General features: G+C 29.5%; 1 protein-coding gene across 2 annotated transcripts in view; it reads left to right on the plus strand.

Annotated features, from left to right (window-relative positions):
* The first annotated feature begins 252 nt into the window (after positions 1 to 252).
* The window catches only part of LOC145192711 (receptor-type tyrosine-protein phosphatase S-like), a 31,335-nt gene continuing 13,458 nt past the window's right edge, over positions 253 to 18,129 (plus strand). For both annotated transcript variants that reach the window (XR_016452762.1, XM_090088249.1), the window contains exons 1-19: positions 253 to 546; positions 2,812 to 3,029; positions 3,141 to 3,207; positions 3,514 to 3,696; positions 4,188 to 4,318; positions 4,572 to 4,710; positions 5,504 to 5,775; positions 6,020 to 6,155; positions 6,239 to 6,382; positions 6,537 to 6,700; positions 9,132 to 9,276; positions 9,914 to 10,300; positions 10,411 to 10,698; positions 15,882 to 16,114; positions 16,362 to 16,437; positions 16,545 to 16,651; positions 16,752 to 16,935; positions 17,144 to 17,237; positions 17,639 to 17,846. Coding sequence is in view for 1 of the 2 variants with exons in the window: in XM_090088249.1 (XP_089944375.1) it covers positions 504 to 546; positions 2,812 to 3,029; positions 3,141 to 3,207; positions 3,514 to 3,696; positions 4,188 to 4,318; positions 4,572 to 4,710; positions 5,504 to 5,775; positions 6,020 to 6,155; positions 6,239 to 6,382; positions 6,537 to 6,700; positions 9,132 to 9,276; positions 9,914 to 10,300; positions 10,411 to 10,698; positions 15,882 to 16,114; positions 16,362 to 16,437; positions 16,545 to 16,651; positions 16,752 to 16,935; positions 17,144 to 17,237; positions 17,639 to 17,846 (3,219 nt within the window). In the remaining variant the exon portion in view is untranslated. The remainder of the gene's footprint in view (positions 547 to 2,811; positions 3,030 to 3,140; positions 3,208 to 3,513; positions 3,697 to 4,187; positions 4,319 to 4,571; positions 4,711 to 5,503; positions 5,776 to 6,019; positions 6,156 to 6,238; positions 6,383 to 6,536; positions 6,701 to 9,131; positions 9,277 to 9,913; positions 10,301 to 10,410; positions 10,699 to 15,881; positions 16,115 to 16,361; positions 16,438 to 16,544; positions 16,652 to 16,751; positions 16,936 to 17,143; positions 17,238 to 17,638; positions 17,847 to 18,129) is intronic.

Consider the following 18,129-nt stretch of genomic DNA (forward strand, 5'->3'; position numbering starts at 1 on the left):
ACCAAAAGTTTTGGTAGGACAGATTTTTGGTCCAAAACCGATGCCAATTTGGTTTCGTTATCGGTATCGTAGGATGGGTAACTTAAAAAATGACTTAAAAAAGTTTTGGTAGGACAGATTTTTGGTCCAAAACCGATACCAAATTGGTTTCGTTATCGGTATCGTAGGATGGGTAACTTAAAAAATGACCGGTCGAGTGACCAAGCGATACCTTTCAAACCGAGACTCTGTTGCTCAGCTTCAACGGTGCTTGTTTATTTACACAAGATATTATCTTAGCAAAGCTGAAATCCACGTGAAGAATAACTGAATTTGAAGTGTTTTAAAATGTTAAAATATTGTGGTCAACGTTAAAAAGCAGCGTGTCTAAACCTAAAATTCTTTTTCTGGGTTAGCTGGTAATTCTACATATAAGCTAATGCATATCTGTCAGTGGGCTAGCTATACGAGCTATAAATAGTTTCATAAAGACATTTATCGCCTTAAAATATTTTTAAAGAACAATGCTTTTGATTTATATTTGGTTTCTTTATCGGGCACAACTAGGTGAGTAACGTTGCACAGTGACTCAAAACAACAAAGAAATGGCAATAAACCCCTCACGACTTTTTTGTAAATATAGTGCCCTTTTTTTGATAATGATAAACTACAATTATTATTTATTTAAAAAGTAAAAACAGTTTTCTCATAAAACTTATATTTTGTATTTTATTGTTAAAAGAAGTTAATCTGAAAATCTGAAAAATGGGAGATTTTTATTATGTAAAAATGGAGACTTTTTAATCTTAATAAAAGTCTAAATTTACTTTTAAGATAGTCTTTTAACTTTATATATTTCAAATATATATTGAAAAAAAAAAATTTCAATCTGATTTTTTTTGTTCAAGTTAGAAGAATTTTCTAAAATTACATAGAAAATATGCATACTTTTTTGTTTTAAATATCAGCTAAAAAAATGTTCCACCGAGTTCCAAGGAGATTTTTTTTTTTTTCAGTTAATTAAGACTTTTACTTTTAGAATATAAAGGGGTTACTGCAGCCACCTGCGGTATAGCGAGTTACTAAAGAATTACAAATGTCAGTGAATCCATAAAAACCTTGTTTTCTGCCATTTTTCAACAGTAGTTTATTATACCAAAACAAATTAAAATGGAGGAAAATAAGGTTTTTATGGACTCATTGACATTTGTATTTTTTGAATTTGAGTTTTTTTACTTGTATGACTTGTTTCATATCAAATAGCATTTCAAATATAGTTTCAAGATACATAATTTTGTCATCATATGCTACTTAAGAGTTTGTTAAAATGTTTATTGTTAATTTTGAATAATGATTTTTTATTATAAGTACTACATATTTGAAATAGCTTTACTTAACAACTTCAGTATTTCCTGTAATATACAAGTAACATTATTTATTTAAACATTATAGGAAACTTAATGTTACAATAGTCAAAGAAATAATAAAATAAAATGTTAAACAGTGTAAAGTGAAATTTATATTAAGTACTCAAAAATGTTTATAATATATATTAATGATTTTACTAGTTTGGTGATTCTTAAAAACAATAACAATAACAAGATTAGATCTTATCCCGAATATACATGAATTTGGAGTGGATAAATTTGGATTATGGAAGGATTTACTTAACGAAATCATACAAAACAAAAGAAATTAGCAAAAAGAATATAAATAAATTAAAGGCTACTTTAGCTATGTTTATTCAAAAGTGTAGAAAAAACTAAAACAATGTGGTAGAAATTAAGATTCATTTATAGAAAAAGATTATTAATGTCTTCAAGAAAATTTTATGACCAATAAAAGAAGCTGCTTTGGTTCTGGCAAACCCCATAAATGATGGGTGGTCCTTGGAGAGCAATGCAAAAGAAAAAAAGATAAAAAAAACTAGGTGTTGAACATCAGGCTCTATTTTTAGTCTCTGCAAGAAGTAGATTTTTTAAAAAGAGTCAAATTTTTTACAGAAAATTCAAAAAATTTAAAGATACTTTGGATAAAACCTTTCCTTTACATATGAGTGTAAAGCAAGCTTTTGATTTAAAAGTGAATACTGACCTCAGCGATAAACAATATTTAATGATCAAAAACCCTTGCACACATTTATCCCCTTCTTGCACGATATTTTGGTGGAAAAGTTTAAATACCATCCAAAAAAAATTTTTTTCTCCTCTGGTTTCAGTTATTACCATTAATATTATTAAAGCTGTGTTTATGTAGATGGTATAACAATGCCAATATTAGCAGCTGAAATAAATGATGGTAATTCTGCTAGAAGGATGAAAATATCAAGTAGAGTAAAGTACCAAGATGTTGTGTATTGGCTTGAAAATTCTAAAACTTTAATTAAAACCATTTTTTACGCATGCAGCCAAATCTTACGCGCGCGTGAACAAATATGCACACATTATATGCGTCAAAGGTGTGCATTAAACATAAATTTGTTAACAAATTTGTATTCCTTGACCCAAAAAACCAATATTTTCATATAAAATATGTTTATTTACAATTTTCACCAAATTTTATTGAGTTTTTGCTGTTTTTTGATCATCCTGAGTCACTGTGCGTTGTAATTGAATTCTATTTGTTTAAAGAATTATCTCAGCAAAATTATACATTTATAAAAAAGTTGATATTAAAGTTATTTGTGTCATGATTTTACACTGCAGTATAAAATTGTAAGATATAATAACTATTACAATTAATTAATGGTCACAAAAAAAATAATTCAATAACTACTGTTGCTGTTTGCATTACCCTTACACTAGGTTTATCTTGATGTTACATAAATTTTAGTATTCTCTCAAAAAGCAATTGAGCGTTTTGAACTGGCAGAATTTGATGCTCTATCATTAAAATTCTGGTGGCAAATAAATAGCGCTGTTAGTATTTCCGCACTTAGCATAACTTGTTCAAGATCTGATGACAAAGAGACAATTTCAAGAACTCTCTCAGTTGCTGATCGTACTGTAACAATAACAGATCTTGCTCCAAATACCAAATACAAGTGTAAGGTTAGTAAAGTTTGTGGTTGCATTTAGTAAATTTTTTTTTAATCACTGTTTATTTCTTTTTAAGTGATTCTTAGAGGTTTTTTTTACATGTTTTGTTTTATTTGATTGCAGCTGGAAGTTTCTGTTTCTTCTTCAACTGAAACATCAGATTTAGTTCATGCAGAAACTTTAATTGGAGGTTTGATTTTTATATTCATTGAGTTAAACACTCACTATTTGATGCTACCTCGTAAATTTGATAGTAAAATGAGTTGTCCTTCAAAATGTTATAAATCAATTTGTTGCACATAAAGTATTTGTAATGAGCCTAGAGAACATAAAAGTGTTTGCATTGATCTTTGATTTAGTTGAGACCTTTTCAAAATAAAGCATGCACAATCAATTATGAAAGGAAGACCACTAAATCTTAATAAATATTCTTTTGCTTTTCCCCTGATGATTATCTTGTTTTGTGACATGAGCAATGTTTTCTTTTTTTCTGTAGAAGCATGTATGCAGCCAGTGGGTTTTGAAACTGGAATTATAAATGATAATAGCATTACAGGATCGTCACAAACAAGTTCAAAAAAAGAAGATATAAAACTTCATAATGGAAATGGTTTTTGGTGTTCAGATGGTGCTGAACCTTACATACAAATTGATCTTGGCAGAATTATGACCATAACAGGTTGTTTGTGATTTTCTTTTGAGCACTTTGCTCTGAAAATGTAAGAAATTTGAGATATGTTTGTCAGTTTTGTCAAAGCATGAATTAGTAAAGTAAATGAAGATAATGTTGAAGTGGTGAAACAGATGGAAGATTTGCTGAGAAACACTCCCAAAAAGTCACTTGCAAATTATTCCGATTTGAAGTTTTGTTGGTTAGTGTTTTTTAAGCAGTTTCTAAATGAACTGTTTTAAAAGCTTAAATAAACTAATTTGTTCAAAAGAAAACAATGGTTTAGGTTTGAAAGAAGATTCTAAAGATATTACTGATATCACAATATCAATGTCAGTTCATGATATGCATATGTAAGAAAAGGGATTTTTTCAAAGAAAATCTGATCAAATGTTTCCAAGACCTGTTTAATGAAAGTTTGAGGGCTTAAAACATGTTTGATCTTAACATTTTTAGAATGCAGTTTAGCATAACTATAAAAGTTTTAATATCCTTTGTAGGTTTTGCAATTCAAGGAAACAATGCTGCTGTTGAGGAAATCTATATAAAGTACAGGATAAAGCTTAACAATGATCCTAACGATGACATACAATATGTTTCTACTGAGAATGATGAAATTAGAGTTCTAAGGGTATTTTTTGATATGAAACTTTTTTTTAGCTATCTTAGGACAAGTAGACTATTTATTTTGGGTTGACATTTATGGATTTGCATGCTATTAGAAGGAATATTGTTTGTTTTTAATTTGGTTTTTGTAATTGTCATTCTACCTAAGCTTGTGCTAGCATGATTTCTTTAGGTGATGCTTTTTATATGCTACTATGCACAATATATATTACAAGATAAAGGTCTAACAGTATTATTTAACATGATTTGTTGTATAGAGATTTATGCACCCAAAAAACCAGTTTAAAAGGTATTGGTTTCTGGAATCTGGTTTGACTGTGCGGTATATGGAGTTTTTATCTGTGGATAAAAAGAGACCTTTTTGTTTGCAAGTGGAACTCTATGGATGTTCAGAAAGTAGGTTGTTTTGTTTGAGTTTGTTGAACCGAAGCTTTATTCAAATTACTTTAAAAAGAGGATTCAGATGAGTGTGTCTAATTTTGTAGCTTTGGATTAAGAGAATAATTAAAGTGTCTAATGTAAAAGTGTCTACTGCATGTTTATCTCTAAATCAAGTGTAAGTGTTAACATTAAAGCCCTGTATTTATAGGCTGATTATTTAAGTTTTTTGTTCAACTTTTTTTAAAAATTGCTTACGCTGAGCTCTGCTCAGCAGATTGTTTACAGAATTAAAAAAAGAGAAGGCAAACAACAATGGATTCTAAGCCTAATATTGAAATACAAACCATCAGCAACCCACTTGATAATTGTCTTCTTTTTAACAAGCATGCTATAAGTTATTGATTAGTACTGATGATAAAGAAGATATCAATTCCTTAAATCTTTGGAGCACTCAAGAGCATAGTTCCAAATGCTACTACAAAGACTTTCAAAGCATCAAGGAATTTGTTGATGCTTAACAAGTGTGTGAACAGCTCTGCTTTAACAATTTTATCATAAAACATTTTTGGAATCTTTAGTTGTGTTCACTTTTACTTGATATATTGTCTCTTTTGAAAATGTTCAGTGTTTTGTTTACTGATTTGTTCAGGCTTTTGTTATTGTCATGTTGTGAGATTGTATTGCAAGTTTGTTTTTTATCAGCAATAGTTTTGATGTATGCTTGCCTTGCAAACTAATCTGGTGAGGTTTGGTTAATAGTGTTGTTTTTAGAGATAAGAACCTAAATGTAAAATGTTTTTTTTTAAAGTTTGCTCGTCAAAACTCAATCCACTGTCGATTTATCATGTTTTCCAGTCAAACAGTTCATCAAATAACAGCTTTGATAGCAAGGACATGAGTTCTGAGTTCAACACATCAAAATGCATTGAAGTTAATCAGAATCTTCGATATGATTTCGGTAAAAAGGTAACAATGAGTGGGTTCATGTTGCTCATTAAAAATGCATCTGTGCAAGTAAATGTGAGTGTTCAACATGGTAACAGAGATAAACTCCCAACCCTGGAGCATCGCATTTCAAAGGTAATTATTGTAAAGTAAAATCAAGATGCACACAAATGGTGAGTTTAAAATTACAATTTTCAAAAAGGAAAACCAAGTCATGCATTTTCCTGAAGGATAAATGATAAAACTGACTTTGGCTTTGTTAAAACCTTTTCTTATGGTAGTGAAAACTCAAGTTAATATGGAGTTTTCACTGTCATAAGAATAGATTAAAAGTCTGCTTTTATTTAGTGTAGAAAAATAAAAACATGTTTTCTTTTAGACATTTTCAACAAGCTCTGTTCCCCAATCTTATGTGACATTTTGGTTTGATGATATGTTATTGACAAGATATATAGAGCTGAGTCCACTTTCTAAAGACACATGTATGTCTGCAATATTCACTGGTTGCAATTCAGGCAAGTAGCTCATGAAAAAGATTAGATAGTAAGAGCCCAAGATAGAAAGAAAACAGTTCTTGTTACTCTTTTGATTCTTTCAGCTAATATGAAGAAGTTGGGCATAGAGGCAAGAAAACCTGATGTAACTGTAACTGCATCGTCATCATATGCAAATGGTGAAGGAAACAATGCAGACAAAGGGCGGCTGAATGCTATGAAAGGAGACTGGACAAGATATGATTATGGTTTTGTTTTTGGTTTTATTTCATCTGATTCTTATGTTTTATGCTGACACTAATGTTTTTAAAGGGCATAGAATAATTGTTTTATTAATGTTGGATACTTTATCTGTTGCAGAGATAGTTACCTTTGGGAATTTTCTTCTTTTGTGTTTTTTAGATCTCAATCCATGGTTTCAAATATGTTTCAGAGAACTTCAAACAGTGTCAGCCATAGCACTTCAAGGTCAAGGGTATCACAATAAGGGGCGCATAACTGAGTACTCTGTAAAGTATGGTTACAGTGTTGATGTCCCATTCTTGTATTCAGTTAATGGATCTAATGTGAGTTATTCAAGTTATGCTATTGATGCAGTGCAGCTTTGTTTCTTAAACTATGTTTGTGTTTATTTCAGTACTCTGCTTCACCATCCATCCTTTCTTCTTACTTCTTTCTTACATCTCTCAGATGCCTGATAGATATTAACTTTAACATAGCCTGTTATATGAAAAGCTTATATTTGTTAGAAGTACCATGTTGCTGAAATCTTTGACTATTGGTTAGAAGACTCTCAAAAATTAGTTGGAAAATGCAATAAAGACAAAGCACTCTTTCAAACTTGCAGCTGTTTTAGCAATCTTTTTATATTACTTTCTTGTTTTATTTTGTTTGTGGGGTTGGTAGAGGTAGTGAAACTATTTTAAACTTATTGGATTTTATATATCTCTGTTTTACTACTATGCTTCTCACTAAATGGGACTCTAAACAATGTGTCTAATTATCTATGATCAATTAAAATAACAGCTACACACTTAAAGTGCATCTCATTTACTCATTTTATTTCATTCAAAAAAATGAATTAGTTAACATGTATTTTGAATGCAGCCATCAGATTGCTACAGCTCCTATTTAACTTTATTCACATGAGTTGTATAATCTCTTCAAAGGGAAATCTGATGATGAAGATAATTTGGGCAATTATATTTTCTCTGATTGCAGCAACTTTGTTGCAGTGAATTCTTATGATGAAAGAAGTTTCTTAAATGTTTGTAGCTTGATTATTTCTTGATGAGGATTGTGTGGCTGTAAATCTTTGCTGACATCAGTCTGATAAGAAGATATTGGTTACTGCTGAAATTTTCTTTTCTTAAAACAAGTTTTGTATTCTGCATAAATATAATCATAACATTTATTATGAGAAAACCCAGTATTTTTGATTTGTTCAGATTAAGAAGATTAAATATGATCATGTAAACAATTATTTAACAACTTTTTTCACAATTTTTCTATATGGCATGTTACTGATTTATGCTGAAAGATTTTATAACAACTGAACTGCATGTACATTTTAACATTAGCCTCTTTGAATGTAAATATATTTTGTTTTGTTAACTTTCATGCTTTTCCCAAAAATCTCTAGTTTAAAAGGTTCAGCAGCTTTTATCACACACCAAACCATAAGTGATGGTGGATATTTCACAGTTTTTCAAATTTATTTTGGACTCTCATCTGAAAAGACTACCCAATCTTACGAATTGGCTGGTCTCTTCATTATTTCTTTGCAGAAATTTAAACCCGCTAATCTGTTTTTTTGTTATGAATGATTTTATAAGTGGATGTTATGCAAGTAGGTTAAAGTTACTTAATAGAAGTAGCCTTACAGTTCCAAAGCTCAAGTCAAATCCCTGATTTTTAGCACCATGAGCAATTCAAGAAGAACTTGCTTACTGGGTACAAACAACAATAGCTTTAAAGACACGATTTTGTCCACTTTTAAAGATATAGTTTTGACTTTTTTTGCTAAGTATGAGAAAGTTTGAGTAAATACATACATATTTGTTTTATAAGAACAATCCCAGTTTCTACAAAAACTCATATTCAAAATTTGGAAAAGATATATTAATAAAGAGTTGTGTTGAAAATTTTCAACACAACTTGAGCAATTGCTTGTGAAGAAGTAACCTTAAAATCCACTTCATTTTCACTTGAAGCAGTGTTCCATAAAGACATCACTTTATTGAGTTTCAAATGAAAATCATCATAATTGAAGCAGTATAAAATTGGAGCAAGGGTTGCGTCAAAGAAATTAATGTATTTCACAAGAAATAAAAAAGCTGCTCCAATGTCAAATTGATAAAATTTATCTTTGAAAAATGATGGGGCTAATTTTAAATGTTGAACAAGCATGTACACAATTGAGGGTTCTACATGTTTTTCTTTCCTAGAAAGGAAAACATGTGGAGCTTCTTTTATGATGAAGATTTTTGTGGAATGGTATTTTCAAAGCACATATTGTTTGATATTACATGTTTAGTGTCATATGGTAACATAAACACAATGTTTTAGTAAACTGTTGTTGTGTGATCTAAAAAATATGCATAACCAAAATAGCGCATTATCTGTCTTAATTTTAATCCTCTGTTGTATGAAGGGTTAAATATGTAAGTGATAAAAGTTTTTTTTAACTTTAATTTCTAATTTAACTTTAGTTTTAAAAGGTTTGTTAAAATTATAATTTTTAATTATAAATTGTAAATTCTTATAATAAATTATAAATTCTAAAAAAATTCTAAAAAATAGAAGTATTTGTTACCATGAACTACTGAACCTTTTCTTTTTCAATACTGTATTGTTTTGGTTGCATTTTTTTCATTTTGCTTTGTTTTCTTTTTCAAAGGACACACTCAATCAGTTATGTTGTTTTTATCTTAATTTTCTCTGCAGTTTTTCTATAGTGATAAGGTTTCAAGCTTATACATGATCTTATGGTTATAGTATCGCTTTTTGGGAACAAATTGTCGTTATGCTACAACTGTCAATGAATTTCCTGTTGAACTTGTGGCACGCTGTTTAAGATTAGAGCAATTTTTGTATTACCTTTCTGTTTCTGCAAGGTTGGAGCTCCTTGGCAATGAAGAATGTGAGTTTTGCTATTTATATGAAGTAAGAAGTTTGTTATAAAGAGAGTGGATTGTAAGAAAAACATTTGTGTAGTATAGAGAGAAAGCTAATAGTTACCAACATTGGTTACATAGGTTTAAAAGTAGATGCATTCTGATTCTTGTATTTTATTTGTTTAAAGCATCTTTAAAATCTAAAGTAAAAAAGCAACTTTGTTATATTTTGCTATTAGGCTTGCTAACTGGGTGTTATTTTATAAAGATTGACACTTTGCTTAAAAAACCATGCCAGAAAAGTTTAAAATGACCCTTTTGAAGTACTAATGAAAATATATCAGCCAGGTGCTGGTAAAATGAACAGTTGTCTTAAAAACTAGAAAATAAATTTGCCATAAGTATTCTTATCTCAAGTTAAAAGACATTGTGATAGAAGTTAAAGAACAACTCAGAAAAATGTTTTACTCAATTTTCTTTCCCTTTTTATGGATCTAGGGTTTTATGCATGCTTTTATATTGGGAAAGCATAGTTAAGTGTAAAATAATTTTACTCCAAACACAAAATGCATTTAAAAAACAAACTTTTTTATGCTTGTAAGTTTGTTTTGATTGCTTCCTTTTGGATCTTTTGATCTGTGAGCGTTTTTGATATAATTTTAGCTTTCCCACCTACAGCTACTTTGCCAAATCAATTGTTTAATGTGAAAAACTCCACAGCCACAGTTCTATGCACTGTTTTTGGCCAACCTGGTGTTTCTATTCAATGGAGAAAGGAGTTCAGTGGACGAAAGTTTATTACTGATGACAACATGAGTTATATCATAACAGCTACCAACAAATCTAGTGATGTTAACGGAACATACCACTCTTATTTAGAGATAAAGCCTGAGGTTCATTTAAATGTTGACAACAACAGCACTGATTGTCGAGTTTATGATAATAAAAGTGCATCTTGTTTCTTTGGGTACTCTGTAACAGCAAGCTACCCTGAATCCAAAGATGTTTTTTCATATGTTAAAACTACTGTAGTATTTACTGGTTATGATGGTGAGATTTTGATTGCTTTCAAGTTAAAACACCTGAAAAGTTGATAAAGAAAAAATTTGTTTAAAATTTCAGAAAACTGTTTTTTTAGACTTAAGTGTGTTCATTTTCAGCTGTTGTTGATGATCCTGTTGCAAAAGTTGTTGCTACAAATATATCAGTAAACATCACATGGTCAACTGAAGGAAGGATCAGAGATTTCAAAACAGAGTTTTACAACTTCCAGTTAATAGAACACAGCAGGCAAAGTAACACAACAGTTGCTAACTCAAACACCTCCAATAAATATGTATGGTTTGATTCAAAACCTTACACTTCCTACACATTTCTATTGACAGCGTTTAACCGGTTAGGAATACATTCTAATGCTGTCCATGAGACTTTTATCACTGCAGAAGGATGTAAGTTTCAATTATAAAATAGATTCTTAAACTTGCAATCAACTATGTTTAAGGCATATATTTTGTGTGTAGCTAGTTATTTAATGTTAATTGAATATTAATTGTTAATGTATGTCTAATGTTAGTTTAACTATTTGATAAACAACATTAAAATAGAGACTATGCCCAGTGGTTTTGTTGATGATTTTAGACATATCTGCATGTTTTGTTAATCATTTTTCTGAAACAAAAGAAATAGCTATATAATAAATCTCACTCATCAACATGTTTACCTGTTGTCAAATTAGTTTAACCTTCAGTAAATGACCACAATTTGTAAATATTTTTTACTAAGTTAAGGTATTCTTCAACTTGTTCTTGTAGTCTCAAACTTTGTCACAGTCTCAAATCTGACTTACCTACCTTGATTGATCCCTTATTCTTTTTAAAGATATTGATTTAAGTTTTTTGAGTTTATACTTTCACAACGATTTTAAATTGCTGCTCAACTTTACTTAATAAACCTTAATTAGCATATTTAATATGGCTATAATATTGCTGTAGTAAATATACTTAATGAAATGTTATACAGATGCTTTAATATGTGATTTTATGCATTCTTTTCTTCCAATAACCTAAATATTGAACAAAAAAAGTTCTTTTATTTTGAAATAGTAAACTATTCAACATTTTTTCATCAAAAAACAATTATAAAACTCAACTTTTTGTAGATGATAATATAAAAGTATGTGAATTCTACCTCTAAAAATTGTGTATGCTGCCATACGTTCATTTGCTACTGTTGTTGTTCATTTGCTACTGTTGGGAACTCGGTTTTAGAAATCTTCAACCAATTGAATTTTTCTCAGCATTTTTGTTAGGAGAAAATGGGTCAGGAAAAATGACACTGTTAAATATATTATAGGAAGCTTGCAATGATTTTATTTCCATTCTCTCAACCTATCATTTGGTTATGTACCATGTGTAGGCTCTATATAGCCAAAAATTGTTTAAGCTTTAACGATATTTGAGGATTGCTCAGTTATCTTTAATGTTTAAATTTTTAAAAAAAGTAGATTTAATTTTTTACAAAAAGCAATTACTGGTAGATAAGTTACTTGAGTAAACCAGATTAAATGTTGGTGTATTGCAACAGTCTAAAAATGTGCTGTTTTTGTTTATATATGGATTTAAAAAAACTTTATAAATTTTCTCAAATTTAAGTTTGATCATTTTTAATTTTCAAATATATCCATTTTCAGACTTCAGTTAACGCAGAACACTGCCAAATAAACAAAATAAAGTTTTTAATAGTTAGTAAACTACTAAATAAAGAAAATAAATTTATTAATTGAATATACTATTACATTAGTAAGTTATACTAACAATAAGTGAATGTAATGTTACCCACAACATTTTCTGATCATGTGCTTGAACATATACAGAAGCTACATGCTGAGTTGCAGAGGCTTAAAAAGAACATCAGTAGAAAGTGTGCTTAGTTATCATCCAGCAGTATTGATAATGGCTACAGTAATTCTTTATCAGAATCTGAGGTTGGTCTATCAACATCAAAGACTCCAAAATTGTATTGAAAAATTCTCTAGCATTTTATTGGAGTTGACTATAACTAGTCAATAACTAGGCCTCTGCTCTGATACTAAAACATCAAACACTGGTACAAAAGTTGGGCTCCGTACTTTGTTAGAAAAGAAAATTAGGCAAGAACCATTAAATTTGGTGTATCACCATAAGGTGTCTTATGTAATGCTGGAAAAGTTTTTCAGCATTATTTATTTATGATGTGTCAATGCTGTCTAATATAGAGCTTTTTGGTCATGTCAAATACTTCTGGCCTCAAATAGATCAAGAATCTTATGGTAATGATTTGGAGGACAAGAAAATAGCATCACTGATTACTCCATGGAAAACTGAAGTTAATGTTTTCTCTTGCTTAATTGGAACATCAAAAATTGGAACATCTAACAATGTGATGTTTACTGCAAGCATCTGGAATTGACAATTGTTTTTTTAGGGATGTTTGACTACATGGAATATGTTTTGATATACAGGTGCAATTCGTTGCGCTTCTAGAATGCCACAATTTACAAATGCAATGAAGATGCTGTTGTTTCATAAACAATTTAAATCACTTCTTCCAGCATCAATTAGGTCACAAAAGTGTTATGTTTATTAAATTCTGAACAGATTTAGAATTATCTGAAAAAAATTTCCAAACCAGAAAGAAGTGTGGAATTCTAAAAGAAGTGTCAAGTACTAGTTTAAGAGTCCAGCATCCATAACAGCTCTAAGATATGATCTGACTTTGCTCTGCTATCATCAGTTTAAAGGAATAAATGTTGCAGAGCATTTAGTAGTCATTTTTGGTATCTGTCTGAAGTTCTAGTTGGATTTACATTTTTTGGCAACAACAAGTGGAAGAGAAATAACAACGCTTGCACTAAAACACAATGAGGGATTGAATGAACAATTTGAGTTTATTGGATCCCTCATTGTTAATAATAATCATTAGTTCCATGATTTTATATATACACCCCTCAAAAATCTTTGTTTGGGTTAGTTATGCACACATGACAAAAATTGTTTTTGAATCAAAGTTAATTCAGAGATAGTTTGTGATCTCCAAAGTTAGTAAGCTTACAAGCTTGATTAAAAATCCAAGTTTATTGTAATTATTGCAAGTGGAAGAGAAATTTTGAATTTATTCACCAAAATTAATTTGTTTGGGTGAAAAAAAAATATATTTGAAAAAAAGTTTCTACCAAATAATCTCCTTTTCTGGACAAAAATTTGGAATATTTACTGATTGGTCCTAAGAACATTGTTTTCCCACTGTATTCTTTTTTTCTTACTTTGGCACCAAGTATGTGGTATTTTTGTGGCTATTCTACTAACAACCCCTGCTTCCATCAGTTGCCTGTTCTCTGTTGCCACATATTGGATCTTCTGGAGAACTATTTATATTACTTATAACATCTGGGGTAGTAAATAGTCTATTTCTCTTACTTTTGGTAGCAATTCTTCTGTCTTCAATAGTAAATGTAATTTGCTGATGTCCTGATCATTTGACCACACTTCCAGTTTCTTCCTTCACTTTTATAATACTCCATACCACTCAAGTAGATGTTTTGATTTTTTCTACAGTTTGTTTCATTGAATATTTTTTTAAACACAATCTATTGACAATCATGTTTCTACTGATAATTAGCGTTTTCTTTTTGATTATCATTTTGAATGGAAATAACAAAATTATATTTATTATTGAACTCAAAAGCATCACAGCAAAACCAAACCTTTTAAAAAGCCTTTGCCACTATTGATTGCTAAGTGCATTTTGCAATAAACGCCGTGGAGTCAATGCCTTGATTATTTTTCAAGTTTGAGTTACTCAAGTACGTACTTGAAATTTTCAAGTTTCACTTACGAATCCGCTCAAGTTAAATACTAAGACTTGAGTTAAATAGAGTATTAAATACAAAGACTTGGTTAAGTAGAGTATTGAATTATTGGATTGACAGAATCTTTTTAGCTAATGCCAAGGCTGGTACTAGACTTATTGTTATCAGGTGCTATTAAGATTGATGAATGTTTAACATTAAAGGTTACTGAAATTTTCAAATGCGAAATCCCAATTTTCTCAAAAGTAGAAATAGTAAACAACTGGAGGTCTTCCTCGGTGGTCTTTATTTCTTCAAATACCAAGTTTTCACTCTTACAACTGTTTTGAATACAAAATTAGTACAAATGCACTAATGCATTATTGCACAAATATTTCATTTGTTAATTAACATTAAGTAAGCGCTATAAATTTTTGTTTTTATTGATAAAATTGTAAATAAACTAAATTAAATCATTAAATTGTGAGGGCCAATCCGCAATTTCTTTTTATAATTGGGAATTTTTACAATAGTGATGAACAAATTGAAAAAAAAATTTTCATAAACTTTTGAAATAGGAAAGAATTTTCTCTCATAACCTTTTTTAAATAGTAAGGAATAGTTAAATGATTATGTTTCTCAGCGTCTATAACCTTAGCATAAATAATGGTCTTGATAACTGTAAGGTTTATTAAGGTTTAATTGAAGAGCATGTTTAGGCAAAGAAACCGTAAACACCTACTGGAGAAAATATGAATGTGTATATTGTTAAATTTATGATATTTAAATTATCTACCACAATTAAGTCACTTTGATTTACCAATATTACAAAACAAAAGTAAAAGAAATGCAAAACTAGAGCTTTTTTTTTTAATATCTGTTATTCAAATTACTATAGATGTTATGCTTATGGAAATATTCAGTAGGCTGATTTGAGACAACTCACTCATGGTAAGTTGTCTCAATTTTCTTGTTCTTATGATTGAATACAGGCTCAATCTAATATTCTGCAATTTTTTCAACAATTGCAGTGGATGCCTCTTAAATTGTCAACTTTTTCTCTGAAGATATAACCAAGTGAACGAGTGCATCTCCCTTGGGTAGAATTTTAAACCCTTAGATGTCCTAATACCTAATGAGAAAGACATCTGAGTCTTCTGTGACATTTTGAAACTATACTTTCTGTGAATCTGGAAAGAAAAATAATTTTATGTATACACTTTGAAATAATAAAAAAGGTATATTTAGTTTAGCTACCAATCTAAAACACTGAAGCTTCCCTAAAGCTTTTTTCAAAATTAAAAAAAAAAAACTAGAAAAATTTTGATTAAGAACAGTTATCAACCATGCAAACAGTTGTGAAATTCATTTATGCATTTTATAATTCAGCAGTGAAAGTTACATTGACCTCTAGGTACAGCTGTTTATGTAAGGTTTTCAGAGTCCTGATTGGTCAAAAAGCTAAATGCACTACATGGGAAAAATTATCTTACTTCTAGAAAAGTCTTTGACAATCAAAAGTCAAAATGTGTAGTTTTATCAGCTTTTGAAAAAAAAAAGAATAAATAAAATCAAACTTAATGCTCCTGTGCAACCTCTAAATAGTTTTCAGTCCTCTAGATTTTTCACCATTATTATCCTAAAAGGAGTTCAACATGGTTTCCATAATGATTCTTAAGTTATTACTTATATATATAGATTTTTATATATAGATAGGGATCACCCTAAGGTATAGTGCAGTATTTTTTTTTGCAGTGCATCTTATCAACCCTTCTTTTAACCTATGCAACTACTTTCTCCATTTAGACCCATCAGAGGTTCTGAACTTTTCTGTATTGTCAGTATCTAAAGAGAGTATTATGTTGATTTGGTACCATCCAGAAAATCCGAATGGAAAAATAACTAGTTACAGTGTTGAATATGGGGAGCTTAATTCATCAAGGATTATATTTCTTAATATTTCAGCTTCTCACTGGCACCTAGACAATCAGACTTATGAAGTTGCAAGTTTAAGAAACTTTCAGGAATATCAGTTTAGAGTAAGTGTGTACATAAACCATAACCCAAAATGAGATCTGATAAGTTATATTTAAGACATTAGGTAAGGATTATTATAGATTCTTATAGCAGTTAAAGTTTGATCAATCATTTATCAAAATAAAGTTTGTTTTAAAACAGATAAAAAAAAAAAAGAAAAAAAAGTGTGTCAGCTAAGGCACAATATTATTTTACAGTTAGTTTTAACGTAAGTGTAGAAAGTGTTTAAGTTTAAATTTTTTGTTTAAGGTAAGAGCTGTTACTAATCACCATTTAAATCCAGGTGCATGGAGTAATTGGATAGAAAAAAAGACTCTTGAAGGAAGTAAGTATGAACACTCTTAGTCTTGATAATGATAATCATGATAAGGATTTTGATGATAGTAATTACCTTTTTTAACAATTATAATGAACCATATTGTTTTTGCAAAGTCCCAAGTGCTCCTGAAAATCTAACTGGAAATGCTACCTCATCTAGAGACATTTTGTTACAGTGGAAAGAACCAAAGCATCTAAATGGTATTCTTCGAAACTACACGGTATGTGTCTTATTTGAAATTGTGCTGATGATGATATTTGTTTTTGACATAATGATTGTGGAATAAATTAGTGTGTTTAAAAAACTTGCATTTTTTACAGATAAGTTTTAATGGACGCAAGTATTACAATTCATCTTTCAAGCACGATGGACAGTTGTTTGTAAGTTCAACTGAAACAGTTCTTGAAGAACTTTTTCCTGGTACAAAGTATGAAATCTTTGTGAATGCAGAGACAATAGACAAAGGCCCCTCTTCTGAATTGATTGTGACGTTGCCTTATGATGGTATGATTTTGCCATTTCCATGTAGAGTTTTATTAACTTTAGGAATAGATTTTGTTAATTGGGAAATTCGTGAACTAAAATGTTACATGCTATTCTTAATGTCTAATTCTTATCAGCTTGAAATAAGTTAATTATTAATGTGTTATGAATGTTTGATCTGATAAGCTCCACTTGCTGCGCATTTTGATGCATGTTCTTTCATTTTTAGAACCACATGCACCTGTATTGAAGCTAAAAAATCAAAGCTCAGAACTAAGGAAAATTGTTTTATACACAGTTCCAAGTTTCACTGGACCAATCAGGTTACAACCTTGTTTCGTTTGTCTAGGGTTTAAGTAATGAAATCAATAGAATGACTTCAACTTAGTTATAGTAAATTAGTTTTTGTAAATTATTGATTATAATATAATTAGGTTAACATAAGTTAATATAAAATATTGTATTTTTAAATTTTATATGAAATTTTCCCTTTTTTTTAAATGATCTTTGAAATTTGTTTTTATTTCCTTTAAAATAGCTTTTCTGTCTTCTTAATTTTGGCTTTAACAAGAGTGGCTTAAATGAATAAAAGTTATCATTAGCAGAATTGAAATGAAATATAAAAAACTCAAGTTCAGAATGAATTGAAAATTGATTTAAATAAGAAGCAAATTATTTTATGTGAAATGTTGATTCCGTAAAACCTCTTCTCATGTTTATATAGTTATTATGAAGTTAGTATTCAAGACAATATTGAAAATTGTACAAGCCATACTAATGCTGCATTTATAATAAACTCTGGTTCCAACATCAATGAGCTTATAATTCATAAAGGTGATGAAGCCATCACACTGGACAAGGAACAATTTCAACTTGGTTTAATTGGAAAGTTTTTAGTATGTTACCGAGCTGTAATCAATGATACTTTGAGTGTGAGTTAAATACTTTAAGTCATTTTTAAATTTTTTTTCTAAATTTTCATGTCTTCAGCCAAATGAGAATTTGAAAATAAAAACTGTTTTATATTTTATTTCTTTGCTCCATTCCATTTTTTTTTTTTTTTTTTTTTTTTTTTTTTTTCTTTCAACCTCCAAACAATGTCTCATGTTCAATTTTCTTGGTTTTTGTTTTTTGTTGTTTTTTTTTTCGGTTGTGATACCTGAGAGCACAAAGATGCTTAAAAAGTGGATATAAAACATTTTTTTCCAATGATTT

This window comes from Hydra viridissima, unplaced genomic scaffold (genome assembly GCF_058129835.1).
Source record: "Hydra viridissima isolate aposymbiotic clone 2 unplaced genomic scaffold, HvirCarnegie_v1 scaffold_1, whole genome shotgun sequence".
Lineage (NCBI taxonomy): Eukaryota > Metazoa > Cnidaria > Hydrozoa > Anthoathecata > Hydridae > Hydra > Hydra viridissima.